Consider the following 18,235-nt stretch of genomic DNA (forward strand, 5'->3'; position numbering starts at 1 on the left):
GAACGTCAGATAAGTTCATAAATCGTTTGTTACACATTCAACCAGAGATGGGAATACCAGAGCACCTAACCTGCCTCTTGAGAAATCTGTATGCAGGTCAGGAAGCAACAGTTAGAACTGGACATGGAACAACAGACTGGTTCCAAATAGGAAAAGGAGTACGTCAAGGCTGTATATTGTCACCCTGCTTATTTAACTTCTATGCAGAGTACATCATGAGAAGCTGGAATTAAGATTGCCGGAAGAAATATCAATAACCTCAGATATGCAGATGACACCACTCTTATGGCAGAAAGTGAAGAGGAACTCAAAAGCCTCTTCACAAAAGTGAAAGAGGAGAGTGAAAAAGTTGGCTTAAAGCTCAACATTCAGAAAACGAAGATCATGGCATCTGGTCCCATCACTTCATGGGAAATAGATGGGGAAACAGTGGAAACAGTGTCAGACTTTGTTTTTTGGGGCTCCAAAATTACTGCAGATGGTGACTGCAGCCATGAAATTAAAAGACACTTACTCCTTGGAAGAAAAGTTATGACCAACCGAGATAGTACATTCAAAAGCAGAGACATTACTTTGCTGACTAAGGTCCGTCTAGTCAAGGCTATGGTTTTTGCTGTGGTCATGTATGGATGTGAGAGTTGGACTGTGAAGAAAGCTGAGCGCCGAAAAATTGATGCTTTTGAACTGTGGTGTTGGAGAAGACTCTTGAGGATCCCTTGGACTGCAAGGAGATCCAACCAGTCCATTCTGAAAGAGATCAGCCCTGGGATTTCTTTGGAAGGAATGATGCTGAAGCTGAAGCTCCAGTACTTTGGCCGCCTCATGCGAAGAGTTGACTCATTGGAAAAGACTCTGATGCTGGGAGAGATTAGGGGCAGGAGGAGGAGACGACCCAGGATGAGATGGCTGGATGGCATCACGGACTTGATGGACGTGAGTCTGAGTGAACTCCGGGAGATGGTGATGGACAGGGAGGCCTGGCGTGCTGCGATTCATGGGGTCGCAAAGAGTCAGACACAACTGAGCAGCTGAACTGAACTGAACACATTCAACCGCTTAATTGCAATTGTGGTAAGTGCCTCAAAGAGTAAGACTAGAGATCTGGGAAGGCTTTCCTGAACAAGTGATATGTTAAATTCTGAAGGAGAGTAGAGTTATCTAAAGGGGGAGGAAGGAATGGACTGAGCAGAGGAGACAGCATGTGCAGAGATGCTGAGGTAGAACCAAGGCAAGTTGGAGGAACAGAAAGAAGGCTTGTGATTAGGGTGAGGAAGAGACAGTGGTGCAGGTAAGCTAGATAGCGGTTAAATCTTGGGCTTTAAGGTGGAGGAAGATAAAAATGTCACTGGAATTTTGAGAAACTAGATGCCTGGGTAACTAATAGCACTAACAGTGAGGCTTTTCGAAGGACAGCTAAGTTTTGTGGGAGAGGTGAAGAGCTGGGTCACAAACACATTGAGTGTGTAGAGGGAGGGGGATGTGGACAGTCTTCTGGACATCCAGTGGAGTGTGGGTTCTGAGTGTGGGAAAGAGGCAGAGCCATAGGTGTTAACTGGAGAATCAGCTACAGTTGTCCTTCGAATTAGGCCATAAAGTGGGAAAGCACAGCTGAGTGGGAAGAGCACAGACTGGGCAGTCAGACAGAACTGGGTTTAGATTTGAACTTCTCTGCTTTGGTACCTATGTGACCCTGGGCAAGTCATTTAATTTCTGTGAAATGCAGTTTTCTTATCTGTAGAACAGTATGACGCTCTGTCCTGCAGCGTGGGTCATTGTGTCAGTGTAGATGAAATGGGCTATGGAAGATGAGGAACACATCTTACAGTGCTGGGCACATAGTACATTTCTCGCTCGCTCACTTCAGTCATGTCTGACTCTGTGCAACGCTATGGACTGTAGCCCGCCAGGCTCCTCTGTCCTTGGGGATTCTCCAGGCAAGAATACGGGAGTGGGTTGCCATGCCCTTCTCCAGGGGATCTTCCTGACCAGGGATCGAACCCTTGTTCGATTTATTTCTTACATAATAAATCTCTCCTTATGTATTTCTCTTGCACTGGCAGGTGGATTCTTTACTACTAGTGCCACCTGGGAAGACCATAAATATATAGCAGTAGATAAACAGTATCCCAGTTCTCATGGTACTAACATTCTAAGTGCAAGGAGTTACAATGAACAAATGAATGAAATAACCAGAGGACTGTGGACTGGTAGGGTCATGTGGGAGGGAATGACTGGGGGTTAAGTCCAGTAGTCAGTGAAGGTCTCCCTAGGGAGGCCGGGTTTGAGCTGATCTCTGATGAAGAGCAGGATGGCCTGGGAAGACCTGGCAAAGACCATTCCAGGAGAGAGAGCCAACCTCCAAGACCCTGAGAACAAAGGTGGTGTGATCTGGAAGCAGGAAGCTCGTTATATACTGGCTGAGATCATGGGCTTCAAACCCCAGCTCTGTCGGTTGCTAAAGGTGTGACCTGCAGCAAGTTACTTAGCCTGTCATGCTTCTCTTTCAGCATCTGTAACATGGAAACCATAATAGTACTTACCTTATAAGATTGTTGGGCGGATTAAGTGAGAAAACATGAAGAGTGCTCAGTCCAGTGCACACAGTAAGAGCTCATTTTTTTTTTTAAATAGAGGATCCACATACCTTGAATCTCATGAAAGACGAGGAGGGAGCAGGAGGTGAGGCCAATGAAGAATAGAGACCACAGTAATTTGCTGAGTTTTATTCAAAGTGCAGTGGGAAACAGTTGAAAGATTTTAAGCAGGGAGTAGCATGATCTGATTTAAAATATTAAAAGATCACTTTGGGGAATTCCATGGTGGTTGAGTGGTTAGGAGTTGGTGCTTTCACTGCCATAGGTCCAGGTTTGATTTTGATGCCTTGTAGGGGAACTAGACATGCAGCATGGCACACACACACACACACACAGGCTTAAAAAAAAAATCACTCCAGCTGCTCTATGGAAAATGAATTGTGAAGATTTTTTTTCTCCAAAAGGTCATGTGTTTTCAGAGTGAACAGATGCACTTTTTTGGGGCAGAGTGAGCAGTTTTCTCCTTTGACTTGCTCCCAGAAGCATAGCATTTTGTCACTGACTCAACAAACACGTCCTGAGGACTTGCTCTTTGCCAGGAACTGTATTAAACACAGGGGATGAAGAGACAAAGAAGCTACGTTCCCTGTAGGGAGAGCCTGGCTTGATTCCTGGCTCCTCACATGACAGCTGCTACTCATTTTATCATTTTTGTTGTGTTTCTTGCTCCTGCTCCAGTGCAGTTCAGTTCAGTCACTCAGTTGTGTCTGACTCTTTGCAACCCCATGGACTGCAGCACTCCAGGCTTCTTTGTCCGTCACCATCTCCAGAATTTGCTCAAACTCATGTCCATCAAGTCGTTGATGCCATCCAACCATCTCATGCTCTGTTGTCCCCTTCTCCTCCTGCCTTCAATCTTTCCCAGCATCAGGATCTTTTCTAATGAGTAAGTTTTTCACATCAGGTGGCCAAAATATTGGAGCTTCAGCATCAGTCCTCCCAATGAATATTCAGGACTGATTTCCTTTAGGATTTACTGGTTTGATCCTGCAGTCCAAGGGACTCTCAAGACTTCTTCAACACCACAGTTTAAAAGCATCAATTCCTTGGCACTCAGCTTTCTTATTGGTTCAACTCCCACATCCACACAAGACTACTGGAAAAAGCATAGGTTTGACTAGATGGACCTTTGTCAGCAAAGTAATGTCTCTGCTTTTTAATATGTTATCTAGGTTGGTCATAGCTTTTCTTCTAAGGAGCAAACATCTTTTAATTTTACGGCAGCAGTCACCAACTGCAGTGATTTTGGAGCCCAAGAAAAGAAAGTCTGTCACTGTTTCCATTGTTTCCCCATCTATTTGCCATGAAGTGATGGGACCGGATGCCATGATTTTAGTGTTTTGAAAGGTGAGTTTTAAGCCAGCTTTTTCACTCTCCTCTTTCACTTTCATCAAGAGGCTCTTTACTTCCTCTTCACTTTTTGCCATAAAGGTGGTGTCATCTGCATATATGAGGTTATTGATATTTCTCCAGAAATCTTGATTCCAGCTTGTGCTTCATCCAGCCCAGCATTTTGCATGATGTACTCTGCATATAAGTTAAATAAGCAGGGTGACAATATACAGCCTTGACTTACTCCTTTTCCAGTTGCTCTTTGGAACACATAGTAATGGATGAAGTGGAGCCAGATATAATCAACTGTGCTACAGTGTGACAAGTGCAGCAAGAGGGATGAAGGAGGGTAAAGGTCTTGAAGGGAGCTAATAGAATTAGCCCCCAAGAAAGTGTGTGAAAGTATTGAGAAGATACTTAGGTGGAAATGCAGGGGGATGCTTTTAAAGAACTGGTCCTAAAGTAGGAGGTTGGGCAGAAAGACCCAAGTCAAACGAGGAATGACTGGGAGGAGGGGAAGAAGAAGAGGAAGGGGTCAGCACAGACAAGATTGTAGAGGTATTGATCATAGGTGCTTTAGCCTGGAGCCCCAGGGTCACTCTAATAGTATCAGTCCTTCTGGAGCTCATTTCAGCAATAAATGATTAAATAATAAGAAAATTTAAAACACCTTTGACTCAGCATTTTCACTTGGAAACTATTAAAGGTGTGTGCAAACATTTACCCATAATGGGATACTATGTAGCTATTAAAAATAGTTATCAAATATTTGATCAAATAGATTGATATAAAACTATTTTTAAATAGTTATAAATATTGATGTGGAGAGAGGTTTCAGAAACAGTACATGAAAGGTGAAGGCTGTGGGAAATGCTTGGTGTGTTCACTGCCATGGGCCTGGGGTTCAATCCCTGGACGGGGAACTAAGATCCCACAAGCTTCCTGGTGCAGCCCAAAATAAATAAATTTAAAAAAGGTCACAAACCTATTTTACGTGTGCTCCTTTTTAATAAGTAAATGGAAACATATACTAAAAACATGAACAAGAATGTTCAAAGTGGTGTTATTTTTAATAGTCTGAAATAGAAAACAACCCAAATATCTATCAGTGGTGAAATGGATAAACAGTGGTGTGTTTATACGATGGAATACTCTACAGCAATGAAGATGATGAACCACAATTGCATTCAACAATGCCCTTGATTCTCACTAACCATTAAAAAAAATACAAAAGATTATGATTCTATTTATATAAAATTCAGCAGGCAAAGTTAATCTATGTTGTTATGTCAGAATAGTATTTACTTTTTTGGTCATTTAAAAAAAATTCTTAGAAATTACTCATAACATAAAATTTACCATTTTAACCATTTTAAAGTGTACAGTTCAGTGACATGTACTACATTTACAAAGTTGGGTAACTATTACCTCTCTCTAGTTCCAGAACTTCAAGTAGTACCTGTTAGGGAGTCACTGAAGAAGATGAAATAATGTCTGGCAGGGAATATAGTGGGGGGCTTCTGGATATTGCTAACATTCTCTCTTTTTAAAAATCTGGGTGGGAGTTACAAGGCTGTGTTCATGTTGTGAAATTTTATCTAGTTGTACACTTATAATTTATATGCTTTTTGTATGTATATCTAAATAAACATGTTAAGTTGCTTCAGTCGTGTCCAACTCTTTGTGACCCTATGGACTGTAGCCTGCCAGGCTCCTCTGTCCATGGGATTCTCCAGGCAAGAATACTGCTGTGGGTTGCTATTTCCTCCTCCAGGGGATCTTCCCGACCTAGGGATTGAACCCACATCTGTTACATCTCTTGCATTGGCAGGCAGGTTCTTTACCACTAGTGCTACCTGGGAAAACAGTTATATCTAAGTACACATACATAACTGGGTATATATATGTATGCATACACACAGATATACACGAAATGTAAACTGTTTTTTTTTTTCCCTAAGAGGTAAGATTATGAATCTAGTTTGTGTTTTGCTAATTTGTGTTTTCCAGTTGCTCTTCATAGATTTGTATTACTCTGGTAATAAAGTTTTAAACTTAAAGTATCTTAAATAGAGAAATAACATTGTAATGTTATTGCCAACATCCATTGGATCATCAAAAAAGTGAGAGAGTTCCAGAAAAACATCTACTTTGGCTTTATTGACTATGCCAAAGCCTTTGACAGTGTGGATCACAACAAACTGTGGAAAATTCTTAAAGAGATGGGAATACCAGACCACCTGAGAAATCTGTATGCAGGTCAAGAAACAACAGAACTGTACATGGAACAACAGACTGGATCCAAATCGGGAAAGGAGTATGTCAAAGCTGTATATTGTCATGCTGCTTAGTTAACTTATATGCAGAGTACATCATGCGAAATGCCGGACTGGATGAAGCACAAGCTGGAATCAAGATTTCTGGGAGAAATATCAATAACCTCACATATGTAGATGATACCACCCTTATGGCAGAAAGTGAAGAAGAACTAAAGAGCCTCTTGATGAAAGTGAAAGGAGAGTGAAAAAGTTGGCTTAAAACTCAACAATCTTAAAAATCTTAAAACTAAGATCATGGCATCTGATCCCATCACTTCATGGCAAATAGATGGGGAAACAATGGAAACAGTGACAGACTTTCTTTTCTTAGGCTCCAAAATCACTGCAGATGGTGACTGCAGCCATAAAATTAAAAGACGCTTGCTCCTTGGAAGAAAAGCTATGACCAACCTAGACAGCATATTAAAAAGCAGAGACATTACTTTACCAATAAAGGTCTGGCTAGTCAAAGCTATGGTTTTTTCAGTAGTCAGGTATGGATGTGAGAGTTGGACTATAAAGAAAGCTGAGTGCTAAAAAATTGATGCTTTTGAACTGTGGTATTGGAGAAGACTCTTGAGAGTCCCTTGGACTGCAAGGAGATCAAACCAGTAAATCCTAAAGGAAATCAGTCCTGAATATTCACTGGAAGGACTGATGCTGAAGTTGAAACTCCAATACTTTGGCCACCTGATGCAAAGAACTAACTCATTGGAAAAGACCCTGCTGCTGGGAAAGATTGAAGGTGGGAAGAGAAATGGGACGACAGAGCATGAGATGATTGGATGACATCAGTGACTCGATGGACATGAGTTTGAGTAAGCTCTGGGAGTTGGTGATGGACAAGGAGGGCCTGGCATGCTGCCATCCATGGGGTTGCAAAGAGTCAGACACGACTGAGTGATGGAACTGAACTGAACACTGTAATGCCTTTCAGAAAAAATGTTCCTCACCATCACAGGCCTTGAGTGTGTCCCACCAAAACCTTGCCTGTTCACTGTTTTGCCTGAGGACTGATACTCCTACATGTATCCATCACCTTGTGTAGTTCTGGGCCTGTTCTCTCTTCCTGGTGGATATGGGAGGGGTGTGTGTGGAGACATGAAGGAGGCAGGAAGGGTGTTCCAGTTCTCCTCCACCTCTGGGTGGTTGTGCTCAGAGGACTCAGAATAAAAGCTGAGAAGTTTGAAACGAAAAGTTAAAGGCCAAGGTGAACAGGCTGCCCGAAGTGACCAAAAAGGAGATCAGGGAGTGACCAAGGGCCTCAAGCAAGCAAATGATTTTCCAGTCTGTCAATACAGAGACAAGCAACCACTCCAGAGAGAGATTTTCATAAAAGAAGACTTTTGCAGCCTTCTTCTATGGCCCAGCATTCACTGCAGGAGGAAAGGACTGAGTACTAGCTACATGTAAAGCTCCGTGTCCCTCTCTTCTAGGCGTTTGAAATGCCTTTTAGCCACGTTTGTCTAATTGGCTTTCTCATCTTTCAAATCTCAACTTTCATCTCTACCCCTTCCGGGCTCTCAGGCACTATGAACACCTCTCTCACCCATACTTCCAAAGCACCTTGTTTACACTCTTCTAGATCAGCCATCACATGGTGTCACAAGTCTTTGCCACCAAACTGTGATCTCCTTAGTAGCTGGGACTAAGTTTTTGATCACCGCATCTTTGATAACTATACAGTAGATACCGACCAATTGATCTGAATTGTTGAAGGCAGAGGGGGCGGGGAGGAAAGTCTTCTTCCCACCTTTGACTCTTTTCCCAAGTGGAGTGACTACACACATTCCTTCCCTTTTCCGTGAGGCTTTTATTCTCCACTTCTTTCCTTGGTTCTAAGATTTCTTGAATTCTTAAGAGATGATAACATGTTTGCACATGTATGTGTCCTGGAGCTTGTGGTGCATATTTATGGCCACTTCCGCATGCTTTGGGCTTCCCTGGTAGCTCAGATGGTAAAGAATCTGCCTGCAACGGAAGAGACCTGGGTTCTATCCCTAAGTTGGGAAGATCCCCTGGAGAAGGGAATGACAACCCACTCCAGTATGCTTGCCTGGAGAATTCCATGGACAGACCACGGGGTCGCAGACAGTGGGACATGACTGAGTGACTAACACTTTCACTTTCCTTCCACATACCTTATGGAGACTGTAGTCATCCCACATCCTCTCTAGCCCTTTGCTGATACTTGTTTTGCTTTTCCTTCTCAATTCCAGGAACTAAGTACATGTATATAAGTTGCTTTTGGCTGAGCTTTTAGAGAGGAATTTTTCTCTACCTATTAAAAGATTTCAGTCCTGTGCCAGCCCTTTGGCTTATTTTTTGAACCCTCACAATATGCCAGGCACTGTACTGGTTCAAAATCTAGGAGGAGAGATAGCTACCACCTTAGATTGATTTATTTACTCATTTATTATCCTCTGGAAACATGTCTCAGGGCACCTGACCTAATCTTTGGTCAGGCATAGCTTCCTTAAGGAACTGATGTTTCTGCCAGGTGTTCAAAGTAGAAAGTGGCTGACGGGAAATGGGTGAAAACAGAATCAAGGGAACTGCATGTTTAAAAGGCCCTGAAGCATGGAGGATGGGTCCAGAAGTTAAGATTTAGTGCTCCCTGTGCAGGGGGCCTGGGTTCCATCCCTGGTCAGGGAACTAGATCCTGCATGTCACAGCTAAGATCCCACATGCAGCAATGAAGACCCAGTGCAGCCAAATAAATTTAAAAATAAAAGAAAGAAAAAGAAAAGGTTTATTTCAAAAATAAATAAATAAAGACATTACCATGAGGAGTGTGGGGTTGCGGGCACCAGCCCAGAGGAGGTTGAAGAAGTAGGCAGAGATGGAACAAGACAGTGCCTTGATGTATGATAAGGCTGCTTTAGTCAGGAATCTTTTGGTTGAAACTGAAAAAAATCCACCTAGGAAAAAAGGGAAGCCTTTATTGGCTCAGAAGTTAAAAGTTCGGGGCTTTTAAGATCAAAGATGTCATTGAGTTTTGACACCTGTCTCATCTTTGCTTTCCTTTGTGTTAGCTTCATTCTTGGGCTGGTCTCTATGAAATCATCCTCTGATTCCCCCTTGTCACACAGAAGTCAAAGACTGGTGAGGAACAGAATGTGGGTGAGAAAGGCTAATTGATAAGGGCCACTTACCCTTCCACTCTTGAAGGTCACCTTTTCAGGAGATGTCCACATGTCTCCACCTTAGATCCCCTGGATGCCTTCTGTGGAGGTATGGAAAGGAACAGATGAGGGATCCTGTTTCTAGACTCCAAATTGTTTGCTTTCTTAAAATATCAAACCTACAGTCAGTCCTCCGTCTCATTCTCTAAGGGCCTAAGTGCATTGTCTTGGCTGCAGCCTCAGCCTTCCCGGGAAGCGGGAGCATTTGGGTTTGGTAAGAGAAAAAAAGGAAGGTGAGACCCAGAAACTCTTTTTGACTCCCACTTCCCCTCATTCTGGCCCTTGGTTCCGTGTGCTTACCCGGTCCTGACCTGTTTGTCTTACTTGCACTTTCTTCCTGAGCCTTTTCAGACCCTTCCAGGTCCTGCCCCAACTTTGGGGTTTCAGAACTCCTCCACCGTCGGGTGAGCCACCCTTATTCCGCCTCACACACACTCTAACTAAGCAGGACCAGCAGAAGAATACCCCAACCAGGGACCCTTTTTATTCTGAGCTCTGGCGCTTCCGCCTCCGGGGCGGAGACTCCTCCCTCTCACCGTCCCAATTGTATTCCCTGGAAGAGCAGCCGGAAAAGCCTCCGCCTGCTCAGACCCGGATAAGCGAGAAGCGGGTTCCTTCTCGCTCTTGGAGCCCGAGGAACCGCCGTGGAGATTATCACGGCAGCACCAAAGGCTGTGAGCACACCCTGGGCTCCGCTCCCGCCCGGCGCGGGCGGCGCAGGAGCGGCTTCAGCACCACGGACAGAGCCCCGCCCGCGGCCTTCCAGCCTGGGGCGCGCTCTGGCACGTTTAGGCGAGCCGGGCGAGCTATGCCAGAGGCATGGCCTGGCTCTCTGGCCCCAAGGCGCTGCTCCTCAGCTTTGGCCTCCTCGGACTGTGTTCAGGTAAGGACAAGTCGCCACGCTCTGTCTCACTCAGGCTCCTATTTGTAAGGGAGGGATCCCTATGGTGGGAAGTCTGCTGGGGATTAGGGGAGAGAACCCCAGGACAGCTGGGAGTACCTGGGAGACGGACTTGCTCTAAGTGATGCGGAGAAGAGAGGGCAACCTGGGCAGTGGTGATGGGGAGGGTGTGGGTACAGAGAGGAAGGAAGGAAGGGATCTTCCCAGGATTTCTGGGGTGGCAGGAAGGGGAGACTCTGATTGCAGCTGAATTGCTATTTAACTTCCAGTGAGCCATTATCTCAAGCAAATCTACCTGGTTCGGCACCCTCACTTGGCTCTCCATCATTTCCTGTCCCTCATATTGGGCTCCTAATTTTGCTCACTTCACAGGGGCAAGGCAGGAAACGGAAACAAGCAAATTCTCAACTCTCTTGGAGGGTGGACAGGAGACTCGGAAGGGAAGAAGCTCTGCCAGGCTAAGGGCCAGGGAGGGGTCTCTGAGGATGTGGGGGTGCGTTCGTGCAGGGTTGCAGGAGATAGTGTGTGGTGGGGCAGGTACAAAAGGAAAATACAACCGAATGAGCTTTCCACATCTGCCTGCAATCTCATGAGAGATGGGCTCCTGTATGTGTGGAACTTGAGGCTAAGTATATGCCCTGTCCCGCACAGCTCAGGTAGCCCAAGTATTCTACTCCAACCCAATACCTTTTCGGGGAGGGGGTCACAGCTAGTCACATGTAGAGGCGCATAACATTACTTGTACACAGAGATAGGCACTGACTGAGAAGAAAGGCTGTATGGTGGGACACATATAACTCTTCCCCTTTCACTACCTTCTAAAACCTTCCCTGAATTGTAGATATCTTCTAGAAGAAACCGTGGAAACAGAAACTTCAAATCTTTTGAAATCATCCTCTGAGACCTTGCAGGAAGAGCAGGGTCTCCACTGATCCTTGAAGAATGGGTTTTTAGTGGGAGGCTGTGGGGGGACTGTCTGGGCTTCTTGGTCAGTGATCTCAGAGAGGGCCTTCTCTATGAGGGGCTTCCACTGGGGGCAACCTAAGCATTTCGCTGTCTTCTTAGAGATGAGCTGTGGGAAGCTATATGAGGGGCTTCCATGGAGGCAGCCTAAGCATTTTGCTATCTTCTTAGGGATGGGTTGTGGGAAACTACAGCTTCCTATTTGGGCCTAGGTTGTCCCACTTGCCTAGGGAGAGTGGGAACCTGGGTGGGCCCTCCTTGCTGTGTACTTACCTCTTGCTCCCCACCCCACTCCCCTGCCCAGGAGTCTGGGGTACGGACACAGAAGAGCGGCTGGTAGAGCATCTCCTGGATCCTTCCCGCTACAACAAACTTATCCGCCCAGCCACCAATGGCTCTGAGCTGGTGACAGTACAGCTCATGGTGTCACTGGCCCAGCTCATCAGCGTGGTGAGTGGGGGTCCCAAGCTCTCTGCCCCGCTACTGAAATTGGCATAGCCAGAATATGTTGGCACTAATTCTTCTGGAGTCCCCAAGGCTTGGGCACGTGGGTGAAGGAGCCTGGGATGGTGTAGGGAGCCCACAGACTTGAGGGATGGTGGCAGGGGGCACTTCTCAGCAGCTTCTCTTTCCTGCAGCATGAGCGGGAGCAGATCATGACCACCAATGTCTGGCTGACTCAGGTTAGAGCTCTTCCTGCCCACACCTCTGGGCTTCTCTTTCCTCCTTTTTTTTTTTTTTTTGCATATGCTTTTCCCTCTTTGAATCTCCACAAGAGAGGCAGAAAGGTATAGACCTCGGGATCTTAAATAACTGGATATGAGTCTTGGTTCTTCCATTCACCAGCTCTGTTAACTTTGAATATGTTAAACACTGCAAGACTCATTTTCTCATTCACAAAATGTAGCTCCTAATATCTTGGCTTGGCTATGAAAATTAAATGAGAAGCCACTTTTGCTGGGCCGAGAAGGCGCGGTGGCGAGGCAAGGACTTTTAAAAATTCCTCAAGCCAAATAGGCCTCCTCTTGTCTCTGTCCTTGACCTTGAGCCCCTCCCAGGGCAGAGGTCGGTGCTGCCTCCCTCTTTCCCTTTCCCAGGAGTGGGAGGATTATCGCCTCACCTGGAAGCCTGAGGAATTTGACAACATGAAGAAAGTTCGGCTCCCTTCCAAACACATCTGGCTCCCAGATGTGGTCCTGTACAACAAGTAGGTGACCCTGGAGGGATGGGAAGGGTGGAGGAGAACTTGAGAGTGCTCAGGTCTTGGAGAAAGTAAATTAGCTCATGCTGGGGGAGAGAAGGGACTTTTCATTGGCACAGACAAGTCACTACTCAGACGGACAAACCCAAACCAGTGAGGTATGGAGTGGACAGCCAAGGTAACTTGGGTCATGGCCAGCTCCCTCCCAGTCAATTAGGACTCTAATTGTTTGGAGCTGCGGTGTGATACAAACAAAGATTGACAGCTCCCAGTGCACAAACTGATTAAAAAATAGGCTTTCCTGGAGGAATGGTAAGAATCAAAGAACTTGGAGGTCCCAGTTTCTCCCCAAGGTTCCACCTGCTCTCCTACAATAAGCCATCTTACCTCCAAGACCCAAAGCCACAGGTCCCTAGGCTCTAGGTCCCATCTCCTGCTCCCACCTGCCCCAGTCCCTCTCTGTTGCTCCAGGCCCCTCACTCTGATCTCCCTGGCTCCCCCAACTTCTCCACCTTCATATGGACCAACCGGCTTATACAGTGCATGACAAGTAACAGAGGGGCCCCTCAGGCCTTCTGACCAGGACACCTCCTCTCCCCACCAACCCACCCGCATCCCCTTCTTGCTTATTAATTCCTGCTCCTTCCTACCTCCCTCTTCCCACACCTCTCTTCGGCTTTCCTCTCTTCCCACTCTGGGCTGGGTGGATGCATGGGGCGGAGGCATGCTTAAGTCGGGGCTGACTGTGTGGTCCCTTGGCAGTGCCGACGGCATGTACGAGGTGTCCTTCTATTCCAACGCCGTGGTCTCCTACGATGGCAGCATCTTCTGGCTGCCGCCTGCCATCTACAAGAGCGCATGCAAGATCGAGGTAAAGCACTTCCCATTTGACCAGCAGAACTGCACCATGAAGTTCCGCTCGTGGACCTACGACCGCACTGAGATCGACCTGGTGCTCAAGAGTGACGTGGCCAACCTGGACGACTTCACACCCAGCGGCGAGTGGGACATAGTGGCGCTGCCCGGCCGGCGCAACGAGAACCCGGATGACTCCACTTACGTGGACATCACATACGACTTCATCATCCGTCGCAAGCCACTCTTCTACACCATCAATCTCATCATCCCCTGCGTCCTCATCACCTCTCTAGCCATCCTCGTCTTCTACCTGCCGTCTGACTGCGGTGAGAAGATGACGCTGTGCATCTCTGTGCTGCTGGCGCTCACCGTCTTCCTGCTGCTCATCTCTAAGATCGTGCCGCCCACCTCCCTCGACGTGCCGCTCGTCGGCAAGTACCTCATGTTCACCATGGTGCTCGTCACCTTCTCCATCGTCACCAGCGTGTGCGTGCTCAACGTGCACCACCGCTCACCCACCACGCACACCATGGCGCCCTGGGTCAAGGCCGTCTTCCTGGAGAAGCTGCCCACGCTGCTGTTCATGCAGCAGCCGCGCCACCGCTGCGCCCGCCAACGCCTTCGCCTGCGGCGGCGCCAGCGCGAGCGAGAGGGAGCCGGCGCCCTCTTCCGCGAGGCCCTGGGGGCCGACTCCTGCACGTGCTTCGTCAACCGCGCGTCGGTGCAGGGCTTGGCTGGGGCCTTCGGCTCGGAGCCGGCGCCAGCGGCAGGCCCCGGGCGCGCCAGGGGGCCGTGTGGCTGCGGCCTCCGGGAGGCGGTGGACGGCGTGCGCTTCATCGCGGATCATATGCGGAGTGAGGACGACGACCAGAGCGTGAGTGCAGCTCAGGGACTCGGGCATGGGATGCGGGGCTGCAGGGCCCCTCAGAAGCTCCTCAGACAAAGCAAATCGGAGTGCAGGATGCCGACAGTGCGGGTCTGGCCTGGAGCTGTGGGCCTGGGCGCTGGCGCAGCCTCTCCTTTGGCTTCCGCGGTCGGTACAGGATGACCTCGCTGCTTCCGGAGGGAAATGCCTGGGCTGGGGCATCCTTAGTGTCATTAGTTTTGGAAAGGTGGCCACAGAGGGGAGGAGGCCCTTGTGGGTTTGCAGCTGGCCTGTGGCTGTGTCCCCAGAGACCCTCTGCCGTTTGGATTCCCGAGAGCATGTTGTTAACCTGCAGCTCTTTGCACAAATGAGGATGAATCCTTGGGGTGCCCCGTGTTGGGGGCAAAATTGAGGGCAGTAGAAAGTGTGTATGGGAGGTGTGGGGGTGGTTAGGTGGCTCCACTGGCCACTGGGAAGAGGGCAGAGCCCCAAATCAGTATCCTTTTCCTTCTCTTCTGAGTCCTCAGGGAATGGCCTTGTGAATTATTTATGGAGGTGGAGGCAGCTGAAGGCCAGGGACCTGCCCAGAGCTTTCTGCACACATGGCTTTTTCTGCAGTGGCTGTACCTGAAGGGGACTCCTTGAACACTGAATTAGGGGAAGAGGAGGAGGGAATATGAGGGGTTGACTCCCCCTCATTTGGGGTTGTGGCTGGCCCCATCCAGCAGTCTTTAATCACCTGGCTGGTTCCAGGTTGCGGCTCAGCTGTTGCCATGTTTCCACTGGGATGCAGTCTTTCTAGCCTGGGAGTAAGGAAGGGCAGGCTCCTGCATTATCGTTTGTGGGGGGTGGGATGCTCCAGAGCCTAGCGTTTCTGTCCCTTGGGAGGGCAGGAGCTGGGGCTTGAGCCAGGGAGCAGGTGATGGTCCTGATGGAAGATGAGAGGGACCGAGGCAAGAGAGGATGGGGCTGGAGGCTCAGAGGTGGCTGAGGCCAAGTGGGGAATGCTGGTGGTGCAGGGGCTCAGCTGGCTGTGCCACTGCCTCTGCCTCCCCCACTGCAGCAAATGCATGTAATGCGCATTTACTGAGCTAGGTGATGAGGATGCAATGACCTACTTGGGTGTTTCACAGGCATCTCAAACTTAACATGTCCAGCACTGAATGCTTAATTTACATTCCCACCACCAACTTGCTCCTCTCATCTCCCCATCTTTCAGTAAATGACATTACCGTCCACCCAATGGCTTAGACCAGAAGCCTGGAGTGATCCTCGATGCCTATCTTTCTTATCTCCCCCACCATCCAAATCATCAGAAGTCCTGTCTTGTGAGCTCAACCTCCAGAATCATTCTCCGCTTCATCCTTTGTTCACCATCTCCATGCTGCCTCCCTGGCTGTGCCTCCATCAGCTCTCGCCTGGCCCAGGGCAGGGACGCCTGAAGGTCTCCCCGATTTAGTTCTTGTGCTTCTCCATCCAAACAGACAGTGTTTCCTGCTCACCATGTGTCATCTCTCCACAGCTCAGGTCACTGGCTCATCTGACGCTTGTTCTAAGCGAGCTAAGCTCTTTCCTGCCTCCAGACCTTGCACATATTGGTCCATTTGCTTGGAATGCCCCTTTTTTCCCTTTTAAGAATTATTACTATTATTAATTAATTTTTGCCCTACTGTTGAGAGTAAGTGACCCTTTATGCCAAATACTCCAGCTTTTCTCTCCCAAGGACAGAGATATTGTCTTCTATAACCCAGGCCCAGTGATCAAATTCAGGAAATTAGCATCAATACCTTTATCTGATATAAAGTCCATACTAAAATTTTTTCAGTTGTCTCAGTAATAGCCTTTGTAGCATCTCCTCCAGCTCAGTCCAGGATCTTGAATTGCCCTTGGTTGTCCTGTCTCTTTCGTTTGCTTCACTCTGGAACGGTTCCTTAGAGTTGTCTTTCATGGCATAGATGTTTTTGAAGGGCCCAGGCCAATTGAAGGTCCCGCAGTTTGCAAGTTGGACACGACTTAGAAACTAAGCCACCACCACAGGTTGGGTTTGTCTGTTTCCTTCTTCAATTTATTCCTGATAGAGCTGGCTTCTTGTCACTTATCAGATCTTCGCTTAAGATGTCATTCCCTCAAAGAAGCCTCCCCAGATCACACCCTGAATGATATCTCCCCCTCCATTTCTCTGTCCTTTGTTTCCAGGTAAGCACCCAAAAGGGTGTAATCATTTTCATTTTTACTGATTTTATGTCCATCTCCCTCAGTAGACTGAACTGCAGGATGTGTTTGTCTTGCCCTCTCACATCCCCAGTGCCCGGTATGGTGCCAGGTACAGAGGACGCACAAGGTTTCAGGTGAACATGTGTGCAAAGGTCCAGGCTCAGACGGGAGTGGAATGGCTCCTAGTGGAGGCCAGCTCTCCTGCAGACCCTGTGACTGGCTCCCAAACACAGTGGTCATCCTCTTCTGGATGGGTTTGTTTGCATCTGAGACTCAGTCCTCACATCCTGGGGCTGTTGGACAGGGGTCCCCGGGCAGTTACGTAAGGAGTGAGGCCTGCAGGGCACCATTCATTCACTAGCTCAACACTCATTTACTGGAACTCTGTGTTTGAGATGCTGGGATTACAAAAATGAATCAGATCAGACCCCTGTAGTTTACAAGCTCATAGCTTAAGTTGGGATGGGGAGGAGAGGATAGGCATGTGAATTGAACTGACAATACAGTGGAGTAAAAATACTGGGCTTCCCTGGTGGCCAGACGGTAGAGAATCTCCCCTGTAATGGTGGAGACCTGGGTTCAATCCCTGGGTTGGGACGGTTTCCTGGAGGAGGGCATGGCAACCCACTCCAGTATTCTTGCCTGGAGAATCCCACGGACAGAGGAGCCTGGTGGGCTACCGTCCATGGGGTTGCAGAGAGTCGGACACAACTGAGTGAATAAGCACAGCACAGCACAGAGATGTACAGATAATGCTGAGGGAGCCCCAGAGGAAACAGAGGTTCATTCTGATCTGGGGGATTAAGAAGGCGTCATAGAAGAGGTGATATTTTGATTTAGGCTTTGAAAGATGTGTAGGAGTTCACAAGTAGAGATAGGGAGGACTGGGATTCCAGACTGAGAGGAAACCCAAAGGCACAGAGACCTGAGAGGGCAGACGAGTTTGGTAAGTCTGAGTCGGACTTGGAAGAAGATAAATGTTGGCTCGTATTTGTCATGGGTGCTCTTGATTCTAGACTTGGGAGTTTGGATGGCTGCTGAAGGCAATGGGGTCACTGGAGGCTTTTAAGCAGGCAAGACTGGAGCCGAACTTTGGAACGGTCGCTCTGGGGTCAAGGAGGGAGAGGAGTGATGTGTGATGGAAGTTGCTTATTCCCGATCCAGTCCCCTCCTGTATTATGTGATTGATACCTCCTACCCTTCCTCTCTCCAGGTGAGTGAGGACTGGAAGTATGTTGCCATGGTGATCGACCGCCTGTTCCTTTGGATCTTTGTCTTCGTCTGTGTCTTTGGCACGATCGGCATGTTCCTGCAGCCTCTCTTCCAGAACTACACCACTGCCACCTTCCTCCACGCAGACCACTCGGCTCCCAGCTCCAAGTGAGGCCCTCCCCAGCTCCATGCTCCTTCAGCCTCTCTGTTGGACAATAGTTTTGGGTGGAGGAGAGATGAGTGAACTAGCAGAAAGAGGGGTGCTGCCCCCACAGACCCATCGTTTCGCTTCACCTGGAACTCCTCCATCCCCTCCCCTCCCCTCCCCCAACACCCAGCCAGCGCCAACCTGCAGTTGGACCAACTGCCTGGTGCCCTCCTCTTGGACCGACTCAGGCAATAGTGTTGCTGCTGAAGGATGAAGGCTGAGAAGTGGAGGATGGAGTGAAGTCACTGGCTGCTTCCAAGTCATGGAAAAGGGCTGTGCAGGAGCAGGGGGTAGGACAGGGGCTCCGACACTGTGCTAACTGGCCTGAGACCATGCAGCGCAGAAGGGAGACGCGAAGGGTCTGGGTGTGGCCTGAGGTCTGTC

The 18,235-nt window shown here is 48.2% G+C and overlaps 1 protein-coding gene across 1 annotated transcript; it reads left to right on the plus strand.

Moving 5' to 3' along the window:
• The first annotated feature begins 10,248 nt into the window (after positions 1 to 10,248).
• On the plus strand, positions 10,249 to 17,815 carry CHRNB2 (cholinergic receptor nicotinic beta 2 subunit). The gene is made up of 6 exons (XM_069571532.1): positions 10,249 to 10,312; positions 11,598 to 11,743; positions 11,932 to 11,976; positions 12,391 to 12,500; positions 13,257 to 14,226; positions 17,645 to 17,815. The coding sequence occupies exons 1-6, from the start codon at positions 10,249 to 10,251 to the stop codon at positions 17,813 to 17,815; spliced, it is 1,506 nt and encodes a 501-aa protein (XP_069427633.1).
• The last annotated feature ends 420 nt before the right edge of the window (positions 17,816 to 18,235 follow it).

Source organism: Ovis canadensis, chromosome 1 (assembly GCF_042477335.2).
Source record: "Ovis canadensis isolate MfBH-ARS-UI-01 breed Bighorn chromosome 1, ARS-UI_OviCan_v2, whole genome shotgun sequence".
Classification (NCBI taxonomy): domain Eukaryota; kingdom Metazoa; phylum Chordata; class Mammalia; order Artiodactyla; family Bovidae; genus Ovis; species Ovis canadensis.